The sequence below is a fragment of the Panthera uncia genome, assembly GCF_023721935.1.
Source record: "Panthera uncia isolate 11264 chromosome A3 unlocalized genomic scaffold, Puncia_PCG_1.0 HiC_scaffold_12, whole genome shotgun sequence".
Lineage (NCBI taxonomy): Eukaryota > Metazoa > Chordata > Mammalia > Carnivora > Felidae > Panthera > Panthera uncia.
In genome coordinates, this window is record NW_026057579.1 from 21,560,796 (window position 1) to 21,578,518 (window position 17,723).

The 17,723-nt window shown below is 51.5% G+C and overlaps 1 protein-coding gene and 1 long non-coding RNA gene across 2 annotated transcripts in view; one reads left to right on the forward strand and one right to left on the reverse strand.

The window, feature by feature from the left end:
* The window catches only part of LOC125937639 (uncharacterized), a 20,910-nt gene extending 15,347 nt beyond the window's left edge, over positions 1-5,563 (forward strand). The window contains exon 2 of the long non-coding RNA XR_007462450.1: positions 4,129-5,563. This is a non-coding gene — a long non-coding RNA (uncharacterized LOC125937639). The remainder of the gene's footprint in view (positions 1-4,128) is intronic.
* A 280-nt stretch (positions 5,564-5,843) lies between these two features.
* LOC125937805 (kelch-like protein 29) lies at positions 5,844-9,414 on the reverse strand. Its single transcript, XM_049652728.1, has 4 exons — positions 9,164-9,414; positions 8,781-8,974; positions 8,277-8,421; positions 5,844-6,229 (listed from the first exon to the last, which is right to left on the reverse strand). Exons 1-4 carry the CDS (start codon positions 9,412-9,414, stop codon positions 6,046-6,048), a joined length of 774 nt encoding a protein of 257 aa, XP_049508685.1. The 3' UTR covers positions 5,844-6,045.
* Positions 9,415-17,723: the final 8,309 nt, after the last annotated feature.

Here is a 17,723-nt window from a genome sequence, read left to right on the forward strand (position 1 = left end):
ATTTGACAGTAAATTTCATATATTAAAAAAAAAAAAAAAAAAAAAGTAACCTCTCTGCCCAATGTAGGACTTGAACTCACGACCCTGAGATCAAGAGTCACATGCTCTACCAACTGAGCTGGCCAGGTGCCCCCAGATGTATCTGTTTTTATGTATATCCACTTAAGATACCTGTTCAGTGGAGTATTGGCCATAAAAAGGAATGATCTACACTACAACATATGTGAATCTTGAGAACACTATGCTGAGTGAAAGAAGCCAGAGACAAGAGACCACGTATTGTGTGATTCCATCTATATGACGTGTCCGTAATAGGCAAATTCCTAAGAACAGAAAGTAGATTAGTGGTAGCCATGCACTGGCAGTGGGGAAAGTGGAGAGTGACTACTAGTGGATTCAGGTTTCTTTTTGCGATGATGAAAATGTTCTCCAGTTGAGTAGGGGTGATGGTAGCTCAACTCTGCATATACTAAAAGCCACTGGATTGTATACTTTAAAAGGATGAGTTTTACCGTATGTGAATTATATGTCAATAAAGTTGATATTTAAAAAATAACCGGAAGAAAGAGGCTATAGCAACGACTAAGGCAAGAAGTCATGAGGGCTTAAAAATAAGGCAGTGGCAATGGAGAGGTACTGGAGAGTGGAGGGGTGAAACGTAGAGTCTCAAAGACTGACTTTTACCTGCAGGGATGCAAAGTCCCCAGGCTGAAGCCCTAAGCAGAAAGGCTGATGGATCCCATGGTGCACAGGTTTGCACTAGCAGTGGCTAGTTTCACCAAGAACGAAGGAGTTCTATACACATGGTAAATAAAAATGCCTTAACAAAAGCTGTTGCTTCTTTAGTCATCTATAGACAACAGGGATGGCCAAAACATTATGCAGAATCATAGCCTTGCCTTTATAGTTTTCATAACTCAAAACATTTTTCTTGCTGCCAGTAGAGTTTGAGTAATCTGTCACTACTCATTAGGGTGAAGTGCCCTGTGGGGGAAGGGAAGAGGGTATGGCCCTTGCCTGCTGAGAACATAGTCTTATCGACCTAGTAAGATCTACTCAAAGGCTGTCCTCATCTTTCACGAGGAAAGACACTCAAGTGATCTGCCAAATGTTAGAGGATAACAGAGCACGTGGATTATAAATTTGGGAAGGTAAACACAGGTTCTTGGATGGTCTCATTTTTGCCATCACGTGATAAAGGCAGACTCTTAGAGTCGGCTCCACATTTCAGACCCTTGACCCAGGTGGGAGAACAGTTGAACCTACTTCTTGGATGCCAAGGTCATGATATGCCCTTTGTAGCTGAGGATGGTGCAGCCTAAGTACGAATGCTGTTCCTCCCTTTCCTTTCCTCTCTCAGGCCCTGGGTTGTGGTCAGCAAGAACATTAGGAACCCCTTGAGAGTTTATTGCAGAGTGGAGGCTCACAGGAGTTTCAAATGAGGCAGCAGTGGATGGTCTGATACCTGCTTTCAGTGGGCTCTTTCCTTCCCGCAGAACCATTTCCTGTGCGGACGTTCTCGCAAGGCTTAGGGAAATTTGCTTCTCAACAGGGCCATGTCTAACACAGAGCGGCATGTCTATCGTATTAACAGAATTCCTTTTCTTAGTACAGATTTCGGAGATGGCTTGGGGAAAAGGAAGGAGCCTTAGTCTTAGAGTCATAGGAGCTATGTAAGTCCAGGCAGCCTTGACGAGGCCATGTGATGTAGCACAGGCTCTCTGGAGTTTCACTGAGCGGGCTTTGAATGCCAATGTGCCTTAGACCAGACTCTGTTTCACGTCTGGAGCCTGTGGAGCAGGGATAGCCACCTACAGGATTGTTAGGAGGAATAGATATGATAATGTATGGAGAGTACTTGGGGTGTGGCAGGACTGTTAGTGCATTCAGGTCGCTTTTCTAAGATTATTTCCTCTTGAAGAGTGAAGATGATGCCCTATGATGTTTAGGGTAGTTGAGAGAATAAAATAATGTATGCAGTTATGCTACACAAATATAGTATTGAGATTAGAGAAGCCCTTCACAAGGATCTTGGTAACCCATTCCAGATTTTTAGCACTCATCCATTCATCCTTATGTCGAACTAGAATGTTTCCTTCTTTATTACTGTCCTTTTTTTTTTCTTGACCTTCCAAGAATGTGAAGTTCATTTGCTTCATGAAAATCTTCATGCCCTGAAAGATATAATCCCTTCACTCTTAGCCTTTAGGTTTGAAAAAACCAATCTTGATTATTACTGGCAATTTTCTTGTCTGTAATTATTTGTTTCTTTATTCTAAACTCTAACTTTTCCATTGCTTATGGTGGCCAAAACAGGAAATAATCGAGAATTTCTCAGACTAAAACATGGGGGAAAGATTACTTTCTGTCCCCGGTTCCCCATTAAAATATCTATATCTGTATCTTTATTATAAAAGTAACATCTCTTTATATACATTTTGGAAAAGAGAGAAGGAAAACAGCCCATAATTGCATCAGTACAACTAATAGTTTCATGACTACACATCTGGCTATTTTTATATACATATTTTATGTATCTTTATAGCTTATATACCTTTGTACATATCTTACATAATCACAGTTATATACAAATATGAATCTTACAGTGTGGTTTATAATGCTGCTTGTCTTTGGTGGCTATCTTGTAGAATTGTAAGGATTCAATGCGCTAAGTGCTTAGCACAGTGTCTGGCATAAAGTTAGTGTCAGTAGGTGGGAGGTAGTTATTGTAGGACATTTCCTGATGGATGCACAGAAGTGGATTTACTGGGTCAGATACTTTTTAGGCTCTTGATACATGCCACCTGCCACATTGCTTTCTAGAAGCCATTTCAGTTCATAGAACCCTTGGCACTAGTGAGTTTCACTGCTCCTTATCAGCATTTAGAGCTCTCCCAGCACCTCTCCCCCTTTTATTTTTAGATTAGGGAAGCTAATTTAGTAGGTGAAAATGGTACCTCATTGTCTAAGTTTCATTCTTTGATAACTACCAACCTGTCTTATATTTACTAGCAATGTTTCCTCTTGTAAGGTCAATGATCTGTTAAACAATTGGAATCACTTAATGTTTTCTTATTGAATTATGTAGGCTCGTCAGTAAAGATATTAATCCCTTGTCATATGGATTGCAAATATTTTTCCTGACTGTTTCCTTATTTTGGCTATTATTTTTTTTAATTTGCGCGCGCACACACACACACACACACACACACACACAATGCGGTCCATCTCTTCTGTGCCTGAGTCTTGCCAGGTCTGATGATAGTACATTGAGTTCAACAGGGGAGACTCCTCCCATAGTTACATGGGCTTCTAATAACATGTGTCTTTTTTTTTTTTTCTTTTACACATATCTTTTATGGTAAGAGTAAACAGACTCTTCATAGGCCCAGAGAACATGTTTTCCTTGATATAGGGAAATTAAGTAGAGAAGGAAGGAGCTCACTAGACTATTGCTTGGTTTTTATAACAGGTTATAATTTCAGCTCTTCGTGACTGGAATCTTCTACACATCTTCCGTCTTTTCCTCTAGGACTGGTGTTTCTGAAGATACCATTGCAGATACCTATTTGGCAAGTGTGTGTTCTACCAATATAGGCCCTACCCGAGTTCCCTGAAGAACTCCCACTAACACCTACCCTCATCCACCTTCTTCACATGTTTTCTCGCAAGAAGATGCCAGGTCTTCGTGAGATCTGGGGGTTAAGGGCGTGGGGCTCTTTGCCTGGATGAAATGCTGGTGAATCTACCTTCTCCTACTACTCTGTTCAACTTCTTTCCCTGCAAGAGAGTGAGCAGTCATCCCTTGCCCCCGGGCAAGCCTCGTGTGGATATCCTTAGTAGAGCAGAGTCGGTCTGCGGGTTCCCTTGCCAAGGAGTCCTGTCCTTTCTAATCATCAAGACCTGTACTAAAGGCTCTGAGAGAGCCCAGACAGCTGATGTGTGAGAGCAGGAGCAGGTCTGCATGGACTTCCTCATCACTGTGGCCATCAATGCGCACAAAGGCATTCCACTGGCTTCTGAGTCTAGATCTATAAATATATTTATTATAATATAACAAGAACTTAACAATAAACATATACTATGTACAATACCATTACAGAGAACCCTGTTTTGTATCATTCACAGAAATAGCCAGTGTTGCTCCAGTGTGATAGATGAGGAGAGAAGCGGAATTTCAATGTCGTCTGTGTTGAGTCTCGCTGACCACTAACGCCTCCTTTGGAGGCAGACGCACGCCAACGCTAACATCGGCCCTGCCCCAGGCAGTTAGAGATTTGTGCTCCGGTCCTTGGGTTCACACTTGCACCCTGTTTGACATAAATACTTTAAATGACATACAACGTATGTAGTTTTGTGCTTATTACTTTTTAAAAGAATAAATAATAGTAAAAACTGCATAAACGAAGCTCGGTATCTTGTCCAAGTGGGAGCCACACTTGTAGTGCTAGAAGTTGATGCCCGACATTAGAACTGGAATTTTGTGTCATCAAATACCGAAAGATGGAAAGCACGTCCTGTCCTGTCCTTTTCTCCTTAGAAATGGTTTTTATTATGAAATGACGGCAACTTGACTTCCCAGATATAAAAATGGCGAATGCGTATTTGGTACCAACTTCAACTAAACAAGCGCGGTGGTGGCGGCTTTCTTCTTGCCCTGGAATGGAAACTGGTCACCGCGTGAGGTTTGAGGGTCTGAGGACTGGCAGGAAGGCCTTTCTCTCATGAGCCACGGTGTGACCTCCCTCCTGGCTCCCCCTTCTCTGGTTAAAATGCTACAGGAGGAGTGATTCTGCTCATGCCCCTCAGGCCGTGGCTGTCATGGCTCATCTACGAAGGCTGTCCCTATCCTGAGAGCTCTTGTGGCAGGTGCCTTAATATATAGCTATAAATATCAAAAATAGTCTCCTGTGCTTTGTAGACATTTATTCTCCCTCCCTCCCTTCCTCCCTTCCTACCCGGCCTGGGTCCTCAGCTTGACCTCATGGAGGGAGCTGGACTGGTGTCATGAGCCAGAACTGGTTTCCTTCTAGAACAGAATCTTCTTTGACAATGCCTCCATGAGGCACAGCTCTTAATGGGGCTGTCTGGGAGTTACATTTTTTAAAAAATAAAACGGGGGTATTCACCCCCACCCAGGAGAGATCCTCTATTCTGCACGTAGAAAAAATTAGAGCAAATGCCCCACTCTGGCACTACCTGCGAAGAGCTTTGGGAATTCCTGCATTATCCCTCTCATGGCCTCCTCCTTCTCTCAGTACTTAAAAATAGCCTTTTTGTTTATCAAGAAAATGCCTTGGAAATCTAAATAATTCATATCGGACAAGAGAAAGCTAGCACGGTCACCTGTCCTCCAGCAAAAACAAGGTAGAGAAACCCATGAAGGACAAAGGTTCTCCCAGCTGTCCCTAGGCTGCTCCCTGCGCTGTGGCTCCAGCCACATCTGGCTCTGCATGGGCAGCTGGACTCGTCCTCAGCCCAGCAGGAACCAGCAGGGACCTCCTAGGCCTTGTGCAGCACAGTATTGTCCCTTCTCTTCTCTCGGCCACTGAAAAGTGTAGATTGGTTAAAAACAAAAGTAGGAATCAAAGTGATAAGGACACTTTGATCTTATTACAAGAGAGCCTGACACCTAATATTGTCATAGGATAACTGATCTATGGTTGTGTAGGGATCAAGCTTGCTCTGCAGGAAGGAAAAATCAGCTTCTCTCTCCCAGTTGAAAAAATATGTGAAACTCTATTGCACCGGGCAGAGTGAGCGCCTCCGTTCAGAGCAAGTGCCTTTGCAGGAGCCCCCCCCCAGCCCTCGGCCCAGCTCCTCGGATGGTTGTGGTTCCTGCTGCTCGGAGCACTATGCCCCCGTTTCCCCCAAAGGCGAGGATGATTTTCTACATTCAATGTAGAGAGTATTCAAAATGTTTAGCGCAGTGATTTCTTCGATTGTGTCTATCGGCCTCTTATTGGTGTTGCTGAACATTGATCACCGTGAGTAGCATCTGCCTCACCAGACTTGTCCAGACTCGACGTGGGCTTTCTGCCGATGTCAGCCGCTTTGAATATATTTCTTTATCACAACGCAGCCGTGTCTGAACACAGGGCAGGGCATGTGGGGGAGTAGGGTCCACGTGTTGGTCGCGGGCTCATAGGCTTCCATGTTGCCCAGGGCAGGCCCCTCACTGCTAACAATGCCGCCAGTTGCATAAATCTTGCCATCAAGCACCACAGCGCTGTTGGGGAAAGGGGGGGGGGGGGGGGGGCAGAGAATTAGCCATTTAGTTTCCACCTTGGACCTGGAGATGGATTCTTAATACCCTGTCCTGGTGCAAGCTGCCTCTCCCACCTTGTGCAAGACTCTCTGCCCTGTGACTCAAGCTGGTATAAGAAAAACACCTTTCCTGTAGGGCCCGTCTACAGGATGGGTAGCGTGCTCACACGACCCTCCGTGTTGTGAGTGACACATATGCTGGGCATCCCAGGACCTGCCAGACGGCCTAAAGACAGCTAGGAGAACAGCCATGATTGTGTACGGCCCTCAAATCAGTTCGCCGAGTGTCTGCTGAGCAGCTTGTCTTGTCCACACAGAGACTTCGTACTGCTCAAATCGGGACGAGAACATGCGTCTGCACGATAGCAGACAGGATAATTAGGAGCTAAGCCATAGCTGAACATTGACTACTTGACTGAGAAGTTCGCCCTTGCCAAGGCGCTCATAGCCAGAGCTTCCTGCTATGATTGCCTAACGCGAGTGACCCGATGCTGCTGCCCACCCACGACCGCGAGGGCTGGTGCGCCCTCTGTAGGGTTGTTACCGCGGCAGCCTGGGCCAGCTTCCTGTAAGAGGCTATGCTGCCTTGGTGCTGTCGCCTCAGTCAGCTGTTCCCATTGTGAGAACACCGCATCCTGCTCCTGTCTGCACGTACTACTGTCTTACTGTGTGGTTCAGCCACCCTGTCACATGTACAGCTGTGTCCGCGTCCCCAGCCCTGCTTTCTCCCTCCTTTCAGCTGCTGGCCATGTGTTCTTGACTGTTCCCTGAAGCTGAACAGATACCCTTTCAAAGTCTCCACCTCTTTCTGAAGTTCTGAGCCTGGGACAGAACATGTCAGTCCAGACATCTTACCTGAAGTTTCCAGCCTTATCCCCTGTGGTTCCTTGCCACCTGGGCCCCTCACATTTCTCCCCTTTGTGGCCCATCTTTACCCTGCTTCTCTTGCAAGACCCAGGTTATAGCTCCTCACAGGCATTAAGTCTTTCTGTGCCCACTTTTGGTCTCAGATGAGGCACAGGCATCCTCCCCATAAGCCGTGCTCAAACTCCAGTTGTCTTTATTTCCGACAGTGTGGTCAGAGTGGCCTTCTGCACTGCCACCATTTGGAGAAAGGCTGTCGAATCTCCAAGCTAATAGGAACTTAGCAGTTATCTCGTCCAACCTCCTGTTTCATAAATAGGAGAACTTCCCTAGAGAGTGGAAGTCACTTGTCCAAGGTCATCTGACACATTAGTTGTCGGTTACAACTTTTCTAGCTTTGCTACACCAGCACTGAGGATTTGGTGATTACCTCTGCATGGGCACAAGATATCTTTGGGAAAGATCTGCTATGGAAATGTTGAAAATGGGGTTTCTGGGACCCCTTTTCATACCTTGTTCCTCTTAGCCCAGGAAAGGATGGGGCTATAAGATTAGGCTCTGCTGTCTCACTGCCCAAGTTAATTAATTTTTCTGGGCCATGGGACCAGGCAGATTGGGAACCAAGCACACTCTGACAGTGACCCCTCTCTTCCTGTGGGGGCTGGGCCATGTGGGTTTCTGCCCAGGCAGCTGTGCCTTGTACAGCTCCCTGGTTCAGAGCATTCCTTGAAAAGCCACTTGTCCCATGCAGGGAATCGCACGGCTCTGGCCTGGCACCGCCTCCTGTCTGTGATGGATGTGCCAGGTGGTCCTGGGGGAGAGCTATCTTCACAGCACCCAGGAGGTGTGGCCTCGAGGGACATGGGGCTGGTGCCTGTAGGAAGCCCTCCATTTCTGGCTTTGAGATGGGTCAGCTGGAGCCACAGGGTTGGGCCTGTGGGCCATGGGCTGCCCTTGGGTGCTTCCCACTCTGCCCTGGCACTAACATCCATACCTATGGTTGGAGGGGGCTGCCTCTCTGGGCCTGGGAATTGCTTTGGTCATCGAATGGTGGGCAATCGCTATTGTGCTCAAACCTCTCCCGTCGTCTCTCCCTCCCTGCCCTCCGCCTCCCCAACCCTAGCCGAGTTACTGCCGCCCCTCACCTGCAGAACTGGCGAGAGTGATTCATGTTTGGGCCTGCCTTAATGTTCCCTTTCTCAGGGTCGTAGATGGTGGTGGCTCTGGCATAAGCCCCGCCCAGGATGAAAACGAAGCCGTTGAGGGTGACGGCGGGAGCGTACTTGTTGTCTGTGAGAAGAGCAGGGCTGGCAGGTCAGGGCATCTCTTCTTGGCCTCTCCCTCCCCACCCTTTCCTTTGCCAGCAGGCCCTCCAGAGGAAGGGCTCTGGAAGGACTTCCAGTGTCGCTGGTTAACCCCAGGACAAGGCCCGGGGCCAGCAGGCATCTGGCACACGGACTAGCTCACCCTCTGTCCAGGTAGTGGGATCAGCAGCTACACCTGGGCTGGGGGTTTGCCTCCCCCTCCCAGCCCCCAGCCATGGGTCTGCAGCCTTAGCTCGACCTCTGGGCTTAAGATATTGAGACAAATAAAACAGTGAGGTGGGGATGCTGCACTGGCCCCAGACTGAGGAGAAAGCTGGTTCTTACCAATCATTGGGGACTCGATAAAGCTCCATGTGTTGGTCTGTGGAACGTAAGACTGTAGGACACCTGCGGCTCTGCCTGCCTCGTTCACACCACCAAACACGTAGATCTTGCCGCCACACACTGTGGCTGCTGCGGAGTGCACGGCCTTGGGCAGAGGGGCCACAGCCTCCCATTGATTGGTAATGGTATCGTACCTGTCGAGAGAGGAGAAAAAGAGCCCCGTGTCAAAGATGGGCCTTGCTCAGAGCAGGGGCGACAACCAAGGCAGTGGACGTTGCCGGGGAGGGGCACCAGCATTTGCTTCCTGCCCTTGGCATCACTGGCAGAGCCTGAGATCACCTAGGTTCTGGCCCAAACTAGCCCTCTCAGCCTTCCTCCTGAACCCCAGTGGGCTCTTTCTTGCCTCTGTGCAGATTCTGGTCTCCATTCTTCTGCTCGCACAGAGCTCCCCAGCTTCTAGGCCCCTGTATCCCTTTCTATCCAGCTCATTCGTACCCTTTTGTCGGACGGTTTTGCACTGAGCATCTCCTGTGTACCCAGGCTCTGGGCTGGAAGCTGGGGAAGCAGTGGGCTGGACCAGGGAAGGATGAGAGGAGGTGGGAACAGGAGAGGTGACCTGACAGGGTTCAGTCATGAACTGATGTTGCCCTTAAGGAAGGTGGAGTCGCCTAGGATGACTCAGGGTCTCTGGCTTGGGAAGTCGGATGGAGGGGGTGCTACCCGGGGGACAGGGAATCGAGGTTGGGGAGTTTGGAGGAGAGTGATGATTTCTGTTTTATTCATGGGGAGTTTAAGGCATCTGTGGGTAACAGACCGGGGATGTGCAGTGGGCCATTGGATATACGGATCTGTGGCCTAGATGTGCAGCCGTGGGATCGCTGTTGGCACAGAGCTGGAAACTGAAGGGAGAGGAGCTTACAGGAGCTGCGTAGGCAAGAGTGAGACTGAGGAGCAGAGGGCACTCTGAGGAAATGCTGGCCTCTAAGAGGGGAGCTGAGGGGGTCCTCGGGGAAGTGGCGGCAGCACAGGGGGCACACAGCTCCACGGGTGGGGGATATGGCAGGAGGTCAAAGGAGTCCCAGACAGGTTCCCGGCGCTCTCGTCAAGAGCTAGTTGTGAATCACGAAGTGAATGAGAGGGAGGCAGTAGACACGACGGGGAGACTTCTCTTGGATGAAACTTAGCTGGGAAAGGGGCAGAGAAGGTGGGACCTAAGAAGGCATGTGGAGCTAAGAGATGGCTTTTGTCGGTGGTATGCTGAGAAATGTTTAAAAACAAGCTTGCTACGGGAAAAGAGTCCTGATATGTAAGCACTTGCTGATTTCTGTGATGTAAATCCTCTCATCTTGGCTGATTTCAAGCTACCGATGGCTCATGGCTGAACGTGGCATTGGGAAGAGGACACTGCCAGTCAGAATATCCACCATATACCCATATACAGACACAGTGGACATATCACCTCCACAGCATAGACAGTGCAAAATATAGTTAAAAAAAAAAAAAAGCAGTGATGAGTTTTGAGTATGGATTTCCTTTGTTTTTAGTGTAACTTATTTAGTTCTAAGTTTATATGATTTTATTTTTAATAACACCTGTAGCTAACAACTGGCTTGCAGAATTCCTATAAAGGTAGTAGTCACCTCTTGGGAGCCAGTATGAATGGGCTACGGCATACCATGGGTTTTGTTTTAATTTTAGGGGGAAGGGCTTACTTGTGTTTATGTGCCGACAGGAAGGAGGCCAAATGGATAAGAAAAAGATTAAATATATATGAAAGAGAGGGGAGGGCTGATCAAAGGAGGCTCCTGGTGGGGAGATGCAGGTAGGGTCCAGAGTGGAGAGGGAAGTGGTGTCCGTGTGGGTGGGAGAGAGGAAGGCAAGGATGGCGTGAGCATCAGCACATATGCAGAAGTGACGGCAGGGACACCAGAGAGTTGTTGATCGAGGGCTCCACCTTCTCTGTGAAGTAGGAGTCAGTGCCGGCAGGAGTATTGGAGTCTGTGGGCTCAGAGCCTTGATCGGGGAGGAGGAGACGAGAACCACACGCTCTTGAGAGCGAGAGAAACCGCTGACAGGACCCTCCAGCATGAAGGACCCAGTATTCGTTGGACGACTTCACTTTGTCATGGGGCCAATCTACTGGACGGTGGGATTTTCTCCTCCAGTGTTCAGCCCCCGGGGGTAGGCGTGGAGAAGGGGATGAGTCAGGGCTGAACAGATCTGTGACACGTGTACTACAGGACAAAGTGGCAAAGTAAGAACATGGAGAAGTGATAGAGTGCGAGTACCGGACAAGGCAGGGACAAAAGTGACAGGAAGCAGCTGATGGGGAGAGATTGGGGATGGAGCAGATCAGCCAAGGAACTGGGGTATCTGAGGTCTTCCTGGACAGCTTGGATCTCAGTTCTTGGCGTCTCTGTTAATTGTTCCTAGAGGGCTGGCCTCACCAGCATTCACTCTGGACCTTCCACTTGGTGGCCCATCTACCGCTCACCACATGGCTCTTTCGCGTGTTCCGGACCCAAGGTGGGGCCTCCGCTGTGGGCTGGGTTTTTCCCAGCACAACTTTCCTGGGAAGCACACAGGGCCCACTTTTTCCCAGCAGCCTCCCTGGGACACGGGCCATAACATGGTCACAGCTTAGTGATCCAGAAGATGGCCTCTCTTAGCCAGTGCTCCTGGCTCTGAGACAGGGATGAGGGGACAGGGATGGGACGTCCAGCTCTGTGCCTGGGAAGACTCCGGGTTTGAGAAGTGGCTGAAGTACCTTACAGGGCAGCAGGCGCTGATTCAGTTAAGCCCCAGTCGAATGATCTGTGGCTTAATAGGCAATGCAGTAAGTGTCTTTTTGGACAGTGTCAGAAGTTCAGATATCTGTTTTTTAAGCCAATATGGCAGAGATCCAAAGAGCTCCTGCAGAAGAGCTGGGTGACAGTGGAAGATTATGTGGCTGTCTTCAGGCTTTCGGTATAATGGCACATTCCGCCAAATGCGAATTTCCCGAGAGTTTGTTATTCCAGGTGGCTGATTGCCAAGCCACAAGCCCTCCGTCAGCTCAATCTGTCAGCTTCCTGCTTGAGAAGGATATGCTAATGACATGCAAATGACCCTGTGGAGTGAGGCACTCTGCTATCATTTATCCGGTAACCACAGCTAGTGCGATATATTGCTATGAAGTATTAGACCCAGTTATTTATATAATGATATAATACAGGTTTGTCTATGGCACTGTTGTTTTAATCTATAATTATATAATCTTGCTCTATTCCTGTAATACAGTAATGTAATATAATTATAATGTACCATATATCTCATTCATTATCAATATAAGAGCAATTTGTACCATTAGCACTTTCTGGGGAACAAAGCACCCTCGTGTCTGTCCCCATTACCCTGACCTTCTTGTCACCCTGAATTCTCATCGCCACCATGTGGCACAGAAATTCCTTGCCCAAAGGGGCTCCAGCTACGTTCCGTTCCTTGGGAAGCAGTGCGCGTCTCCTCTGCCTGTGTCCTCCACCCCATTGGTATGCATACCACCCAGAGGTCTACCAGAGGGCTGAGGAAGGGCTCCGGGCACCCTGTTGTCCTGGGGGGCTCCCCATCTCCTAAAGTTCCCGGGGTGGTTTGCTCACACTGTGCTTGAGCGGGCAGGTATTTCACAGTGGAACGAAGGCCCAGCCCCCAGGGAAGGCCAGTACAGGCTGCTTCCAGGCCTTGGAGAATTGCTCTTGAGCCCAGGGGGAGGGGAGCCTGTCCCCCCTCTTCGTGCATTTGATCCTTGAACAAATCCCTGTATTTATCAACAAGTATAAGTTTGCAAAATGAGTAATCAGCATCTTAGGAGATTAAAAATAGCTGACAAAAGCAAGACAGGATGACAGGTCTAGCTCAGGTTACTCCTACATAGAAAATGTCTCCTTTTTCATGTGTTTATTATTGGATGACAAACGGTTGGGAGCTGGTGCTTCTGGAAGGCTTGGGACGTGATGGCTGTGCAGTGGGTCCCACTGAAGGCTGTCAGCATCAGGGGTGACCCGGGTTCAACAGCAGTATTAATATCCTCATAACCACACAGGGATTCCCTATTATCTCCAAATCAATATGACAATTAGATGTTGTTACTGAGCCATCTCTGGCTCCACTTGGGGGAGTTAAAAGCCCACAGTGAATATCCAGAGCTCGTCTCACTCTGAAACTATCTTTGCTGTAACATTTGTCAAGTGTCCAATTAGCCACTGAGGGAAAAAATACAAATTGAGGGGTACGTGAGGGTCCACAGGCAGAAAGCTGCCGCACGGGAAGATGTGCATTCTGTGACAGCTGATGACGTGGGCCAAGGGTGGTAGGCAAGCACGTGGGAAGGATGTGGAAAAAGAGCTCTGGGGACCGGAGCTGTGACCTCCTGGGACGGTCCTTGGGGAGGAGCTCAGTCTGACTTGTGGCTCTCTGGGCACTAGTTTCTCACAGGGCAGGACTGCACTGAGGCCTCCTCTGTTTGCTGCTGACTCATGAGCCTTCCTGAACTCTTTCTGTGGCTTCTCCCCACAGTGTCTGTCCTCTGCAAGGATGGGCTCCAGCTCAAAGGAAAAGATGGTCTTTGCACCCTGCGAAGTGCCCACCTCCAGCCTATGCCCCTTCTGCCTCCTCCGGATCCCTACACTACGGCGTGGCCAGTTTTAAATGGGCCTCCGTGAGGAAGCCAGCCTGGGATTTCCAGCAGAGGGCAGGCTTACACGCATGGCTCTCCGGCCCATTACTTTGTATTCTAGAGAATTCCAGACGGTTGGCCAGACCTGCATGCAGTGACTGTTCCCCGTGTGGCAAGCAGGTTTCCTGGGATGTGTGGGAAAGAGGGAGGAAGGGGCTCCCTGGTGTGGTACCTCCCGCTCGGCAGGGACCTGGAGTCACAGCCACTGATGTGGCACACATTTGGGCCATTGCTTGCAGCTTTGCCCCATGTCTCAGCGCCGCTCCGGGCTGGGACTTCCAGTGCCAGTGCGCCTCCTAGCTGCCCGGTCAGGCCAGCCACGCCCATCCTGTGCCTTTGCACCACTATGCCTCCAGCTTGTCTGACCCCTGAACGGGACAAGAGTGCCCCATCTCAGCGGCTGGGCCAGCCGTCATCATTCCTGCTTCCCTCTCACCACCCTTGGTCCTCTCCCTTTGCCGTGTTTGAAGAGCCTGGGACTATCACCCTCTAAATGTCCCGTCTCCAGTCGGCCTCGGCCAGGTTGGTGCTGGGGTGGAGGAGCAAAGTGATTTTAGCTTTCGTGACTGTGGCCTCATTACCTCTCCACGTGGTCCACGTTGCCCGCCACGCCAAGTCCCCCGAGGGTGTAAATCTTCCCATCGTAGACAAGGCTGTTGTGCCGGCAGCGGGGGACCGTCATTCTGGAGACGAGGTTCCAGTTATCGAGCAGGGACATGTAGCACCAGACATCGGCCAGCGTCACCCCTGATTCCATCCCACCTGTGAGCAGTACGGGAGGTCCAGAGAGCGAGCAGGGAGTGAGGCGGGGCCCACGGCCAGGCAGGCCCGGCCCCCGGGGCAGGAAGAGAAGACTTCACCTGCAAAGTAGAGGCTTCCGGGCCTCGGCTTTCCTTAGCCCTGGTGTGGGGAGGGGAGCCCTTAGGAAGTCCCTGCTTGGTCCCCAAGCCAGCCCTGGGGGGCCTCACCTGAGAGGTAGATGTTGTCCCCGGCACTCACTACGCTGAAGAACTCTCGGTCATAGAAGGGCAGTGAGGCGAGGGGGTACCACTTGTTGTTCTGTGGGTTCCAGCAGGTGACGGCCACCAGTGAGCGCTGGGTCATCCCCACCATCTGACGGCCCCCAACCAAGACGATGACCTCAGCCACACCTGCAGGGATACAGATGCACGGCCTTCGGACACATCCCCACGCTGTTAGCCTCTGCGCCTGGTGCCTCTGGAGGGGACCACCCAGAGTGGGGCTGACCCTATGGCACCTGCATTTGGGGAGTTCGGGGCATGTCCCTCGGTACCTGCGGAGAGGCGGGGCCGGGTTCGGGGTGTCTGCATCTCCTGGCGGGCGTGGGGCAGCATGTGGTAGCGTTTGGCCTCGTTGACCAGGTCCCGACACGCTTCTGACGACTTGATCAGCTCCTCGTTGTCAACCACGTTGAGCAGATAGCTGGGGTGGATGAAGGGGAGGCGGACCACGGCCAGGAGCTCTGCGGCATACTGCAGGGTGGGGGAGACACGGGATCGACCGAGGTTACACGGACGGAGCCACCCCTGCCGAGTTGGACTGGGAAGACAGGAAGGAGGGGTGTGGTACTGTACAGGGGGCACTCCAGTGTGTATTTGGCTTGAGAGTGTAGACACTGCTCAGCCCAGCCTAGACGGTGAGAGCGGGGGCTCCCACCAGCCAGAGGAGAGGAACGGGGGAGGTGGATGTGCCACGGCTGACCCTGGGGCGAACTGTCCGTCTGCCTCTTCGGCACCTCGTTCCTGCCTCCGCCCAGCTCACGGGCGTCTGCTTCACCCCAGGCTGCAGGGGGGCTGAAACCAGCATCCTGATCCCTGGTGAGGCGCACGTGGGGCAGGAAGTCAAAAACAGGTGCGGCGGCCCGGGAAGGCTGACGGTGACCGTGAAGCTTGCCAGTCACCCCCGTCAGAACCTGCATCTCCCCAGTGCCAACAAACCCCTTCAACGGCACCTGGCCCCTGGCCCCTCTCACCTGCATTGAAGGCTTTTCGTGGACTGACTCAAATCCCTCTTGCCTGGCAAACCTTTTGCTCACTGCTCAGCTTTAGTTTCATCCAACAAATCATTGGTGACCCTCCTTATTGGGGGTGCAAAGCCCAGGAAGACCCAGTGTCTGACTTTCAGGTGTACACAGTAAAATGGGGGGGGGGGGAGGATCCATTACATAAAAGGCACTAGTGGGGCTCCAGGGAGGAGTACAGTTAGGGGGTCTGGGAGTGCGGGAGTGGATGACGCCTGAGCTGGGTATGGAAGGATCGCAGATTTCTGCAGGCCTCAGGCAGAGAGGAGGGAGGACACCAAAAGCAAACACAGAGGCATGGGAACGGTGGGGAGATCGGCGCACGTGGGGAATTCTCTGGAGCTTATTCTTGTCAGGTGCAAATGGTCTTTGTTGCGGCGGGTGTGGTGGCCAGGGGAGAGGGGACTGGAGAAGTTAGTGGAGGCCAGAGCCTGACCACCCCTATGCTTCCCTTGCCAAGGCCCGAGTGGTGTTTCCTGCAGAGTCGATGACGAGCTCACGGGGGTTTAAACAAAGAAATTAAACGATCCAACGTGTCCTTTAGGAAGACCGCTCACTCAGGCGGCAGGGTCAGAATGAGTTTGGAGTGGGGAAGACTGGAGCAGGGCAATCGCATGGGAGACAACTGCAGTGATGCTGGTGAGATTTGGGTCCTGAATGGGGAGAGAAAGTCGGTCCTCTCCTGAGGGAGTGAGGAGACGAAGCGACAGCAGTGTGTGGCCCAATGGATGTGGAAGGTGTGGGAGGTATCCAGCCTTCTGTTTTTGGGTAATGGGTGGAATGGAAGGAAGCAACACAAGAAGGTGTGTAGCTTTGGGGGTTTACGAATTAGAGGGGCTTGAGGGACATTGGCCACAGGTGTGCAGTAGACACTCGGAGGTCTGGGCTGGAGACAGATTTGGGGGTCTTAGTGCATTGGGCAGTCTCTATTATAGCTGCCCAACCTGACGGCCTTCTCCAGAAATGAATCTTGCCCCCTCCCCATCCGACCAGAGCACGCCCTTCTCCTGGGCTCAGGGGCTGGGCCAGGGTGGAGGGCCCCGTGCTACCGATGCCAGCGCCTGGCCCACCCCTCCCTCCCTTGTGTCGCTTCCTGCTCCACACGCAATGAAGTTCCCTAGTCTTCTATCACTCAGCTGCCTCAGGGTGTTGTGGGCCCTGGCCTCCTGTGCTGCTTTCCAGGTGGACTCTGAGCTCTCCTGAGAACTACCTGTGTCCATACTAATTCCTGGGGGTGGGGGGTGCTCAGATGTGAGAACCAAGGCAGTCCCATTCTGAGCAAGGCCTTCAGCACGTGCTTTCTGGCCCAAAGATCCTGTTGGGTTGTGATCGAATTCTGATTCCGGGGATCCTGGAATCCTTCCGGGGACCCTGCCCTCCTCTCCTTCTGCCCTGGACCCTGGCTCCGATTTCCCCAGCTGTCCCCTCCGAGGGACTTCCCTCCTGTGATGCGTGCAGTGGTTTCCCATCTCCGGCGTGGTTTCTGTTTGGTCCAGGTGCCCTCCACCCTCTCCATAACCGGAGCATTGGGGGAGGGGTCTCCTCCTGCCCGGTCTGAGCTCACAGGGGCCCTGGGGCACCAACCTTGCCCTGTAGGGCCCTGCAGCCGCTCGTTGGCTTGAGTCTCCTTCAGGTGGGACACAGCCCTTCCAACCCTCTGGCAGCTGACCCCTCATCTCTCATCCCTCCCTTTGCTTCTCTGCTGCCCACAGTGGCAGTCCCAGCCTCCCCCTGCCCGGGCCTCGGGGCTCCCGTACACCCCGCGGATGGTCTGACCAGGCCGTCCTGCCTCTTCCACCTTCCTGCACCCTGGCTCCAGATGCCGTCCCTGCACTATGTCCCTGACACAGGGAGAAGGGGTGGGTGGGGGGGGGGGACTACCTGTGCACGGGCCACGGGGTCCTTCTTGATCCACTTGATGACGGTCTCATATACTAGTTCCTCGGCCTTCGTGTTGAGGCTGTCATTGGAGATGTAGGCGATGAAGTCGTCCTTGGAGATGCTGAGGATCTCCTCCTGGGCCGCCACCTCAGGGAAGATCTGCAGCGCGAAGGCCTTGGCCATGTGGTAGAGCTCGCTGCACTGCATGGCCTCAGCCATGGCCAGGACCCCCAGGCAGTTGCTGGCCGTCAGCTGCTTCTCTGGGGGCAAGAGCACAGGACCACTGACCACAGGGCCCTGGAAGGGTGGC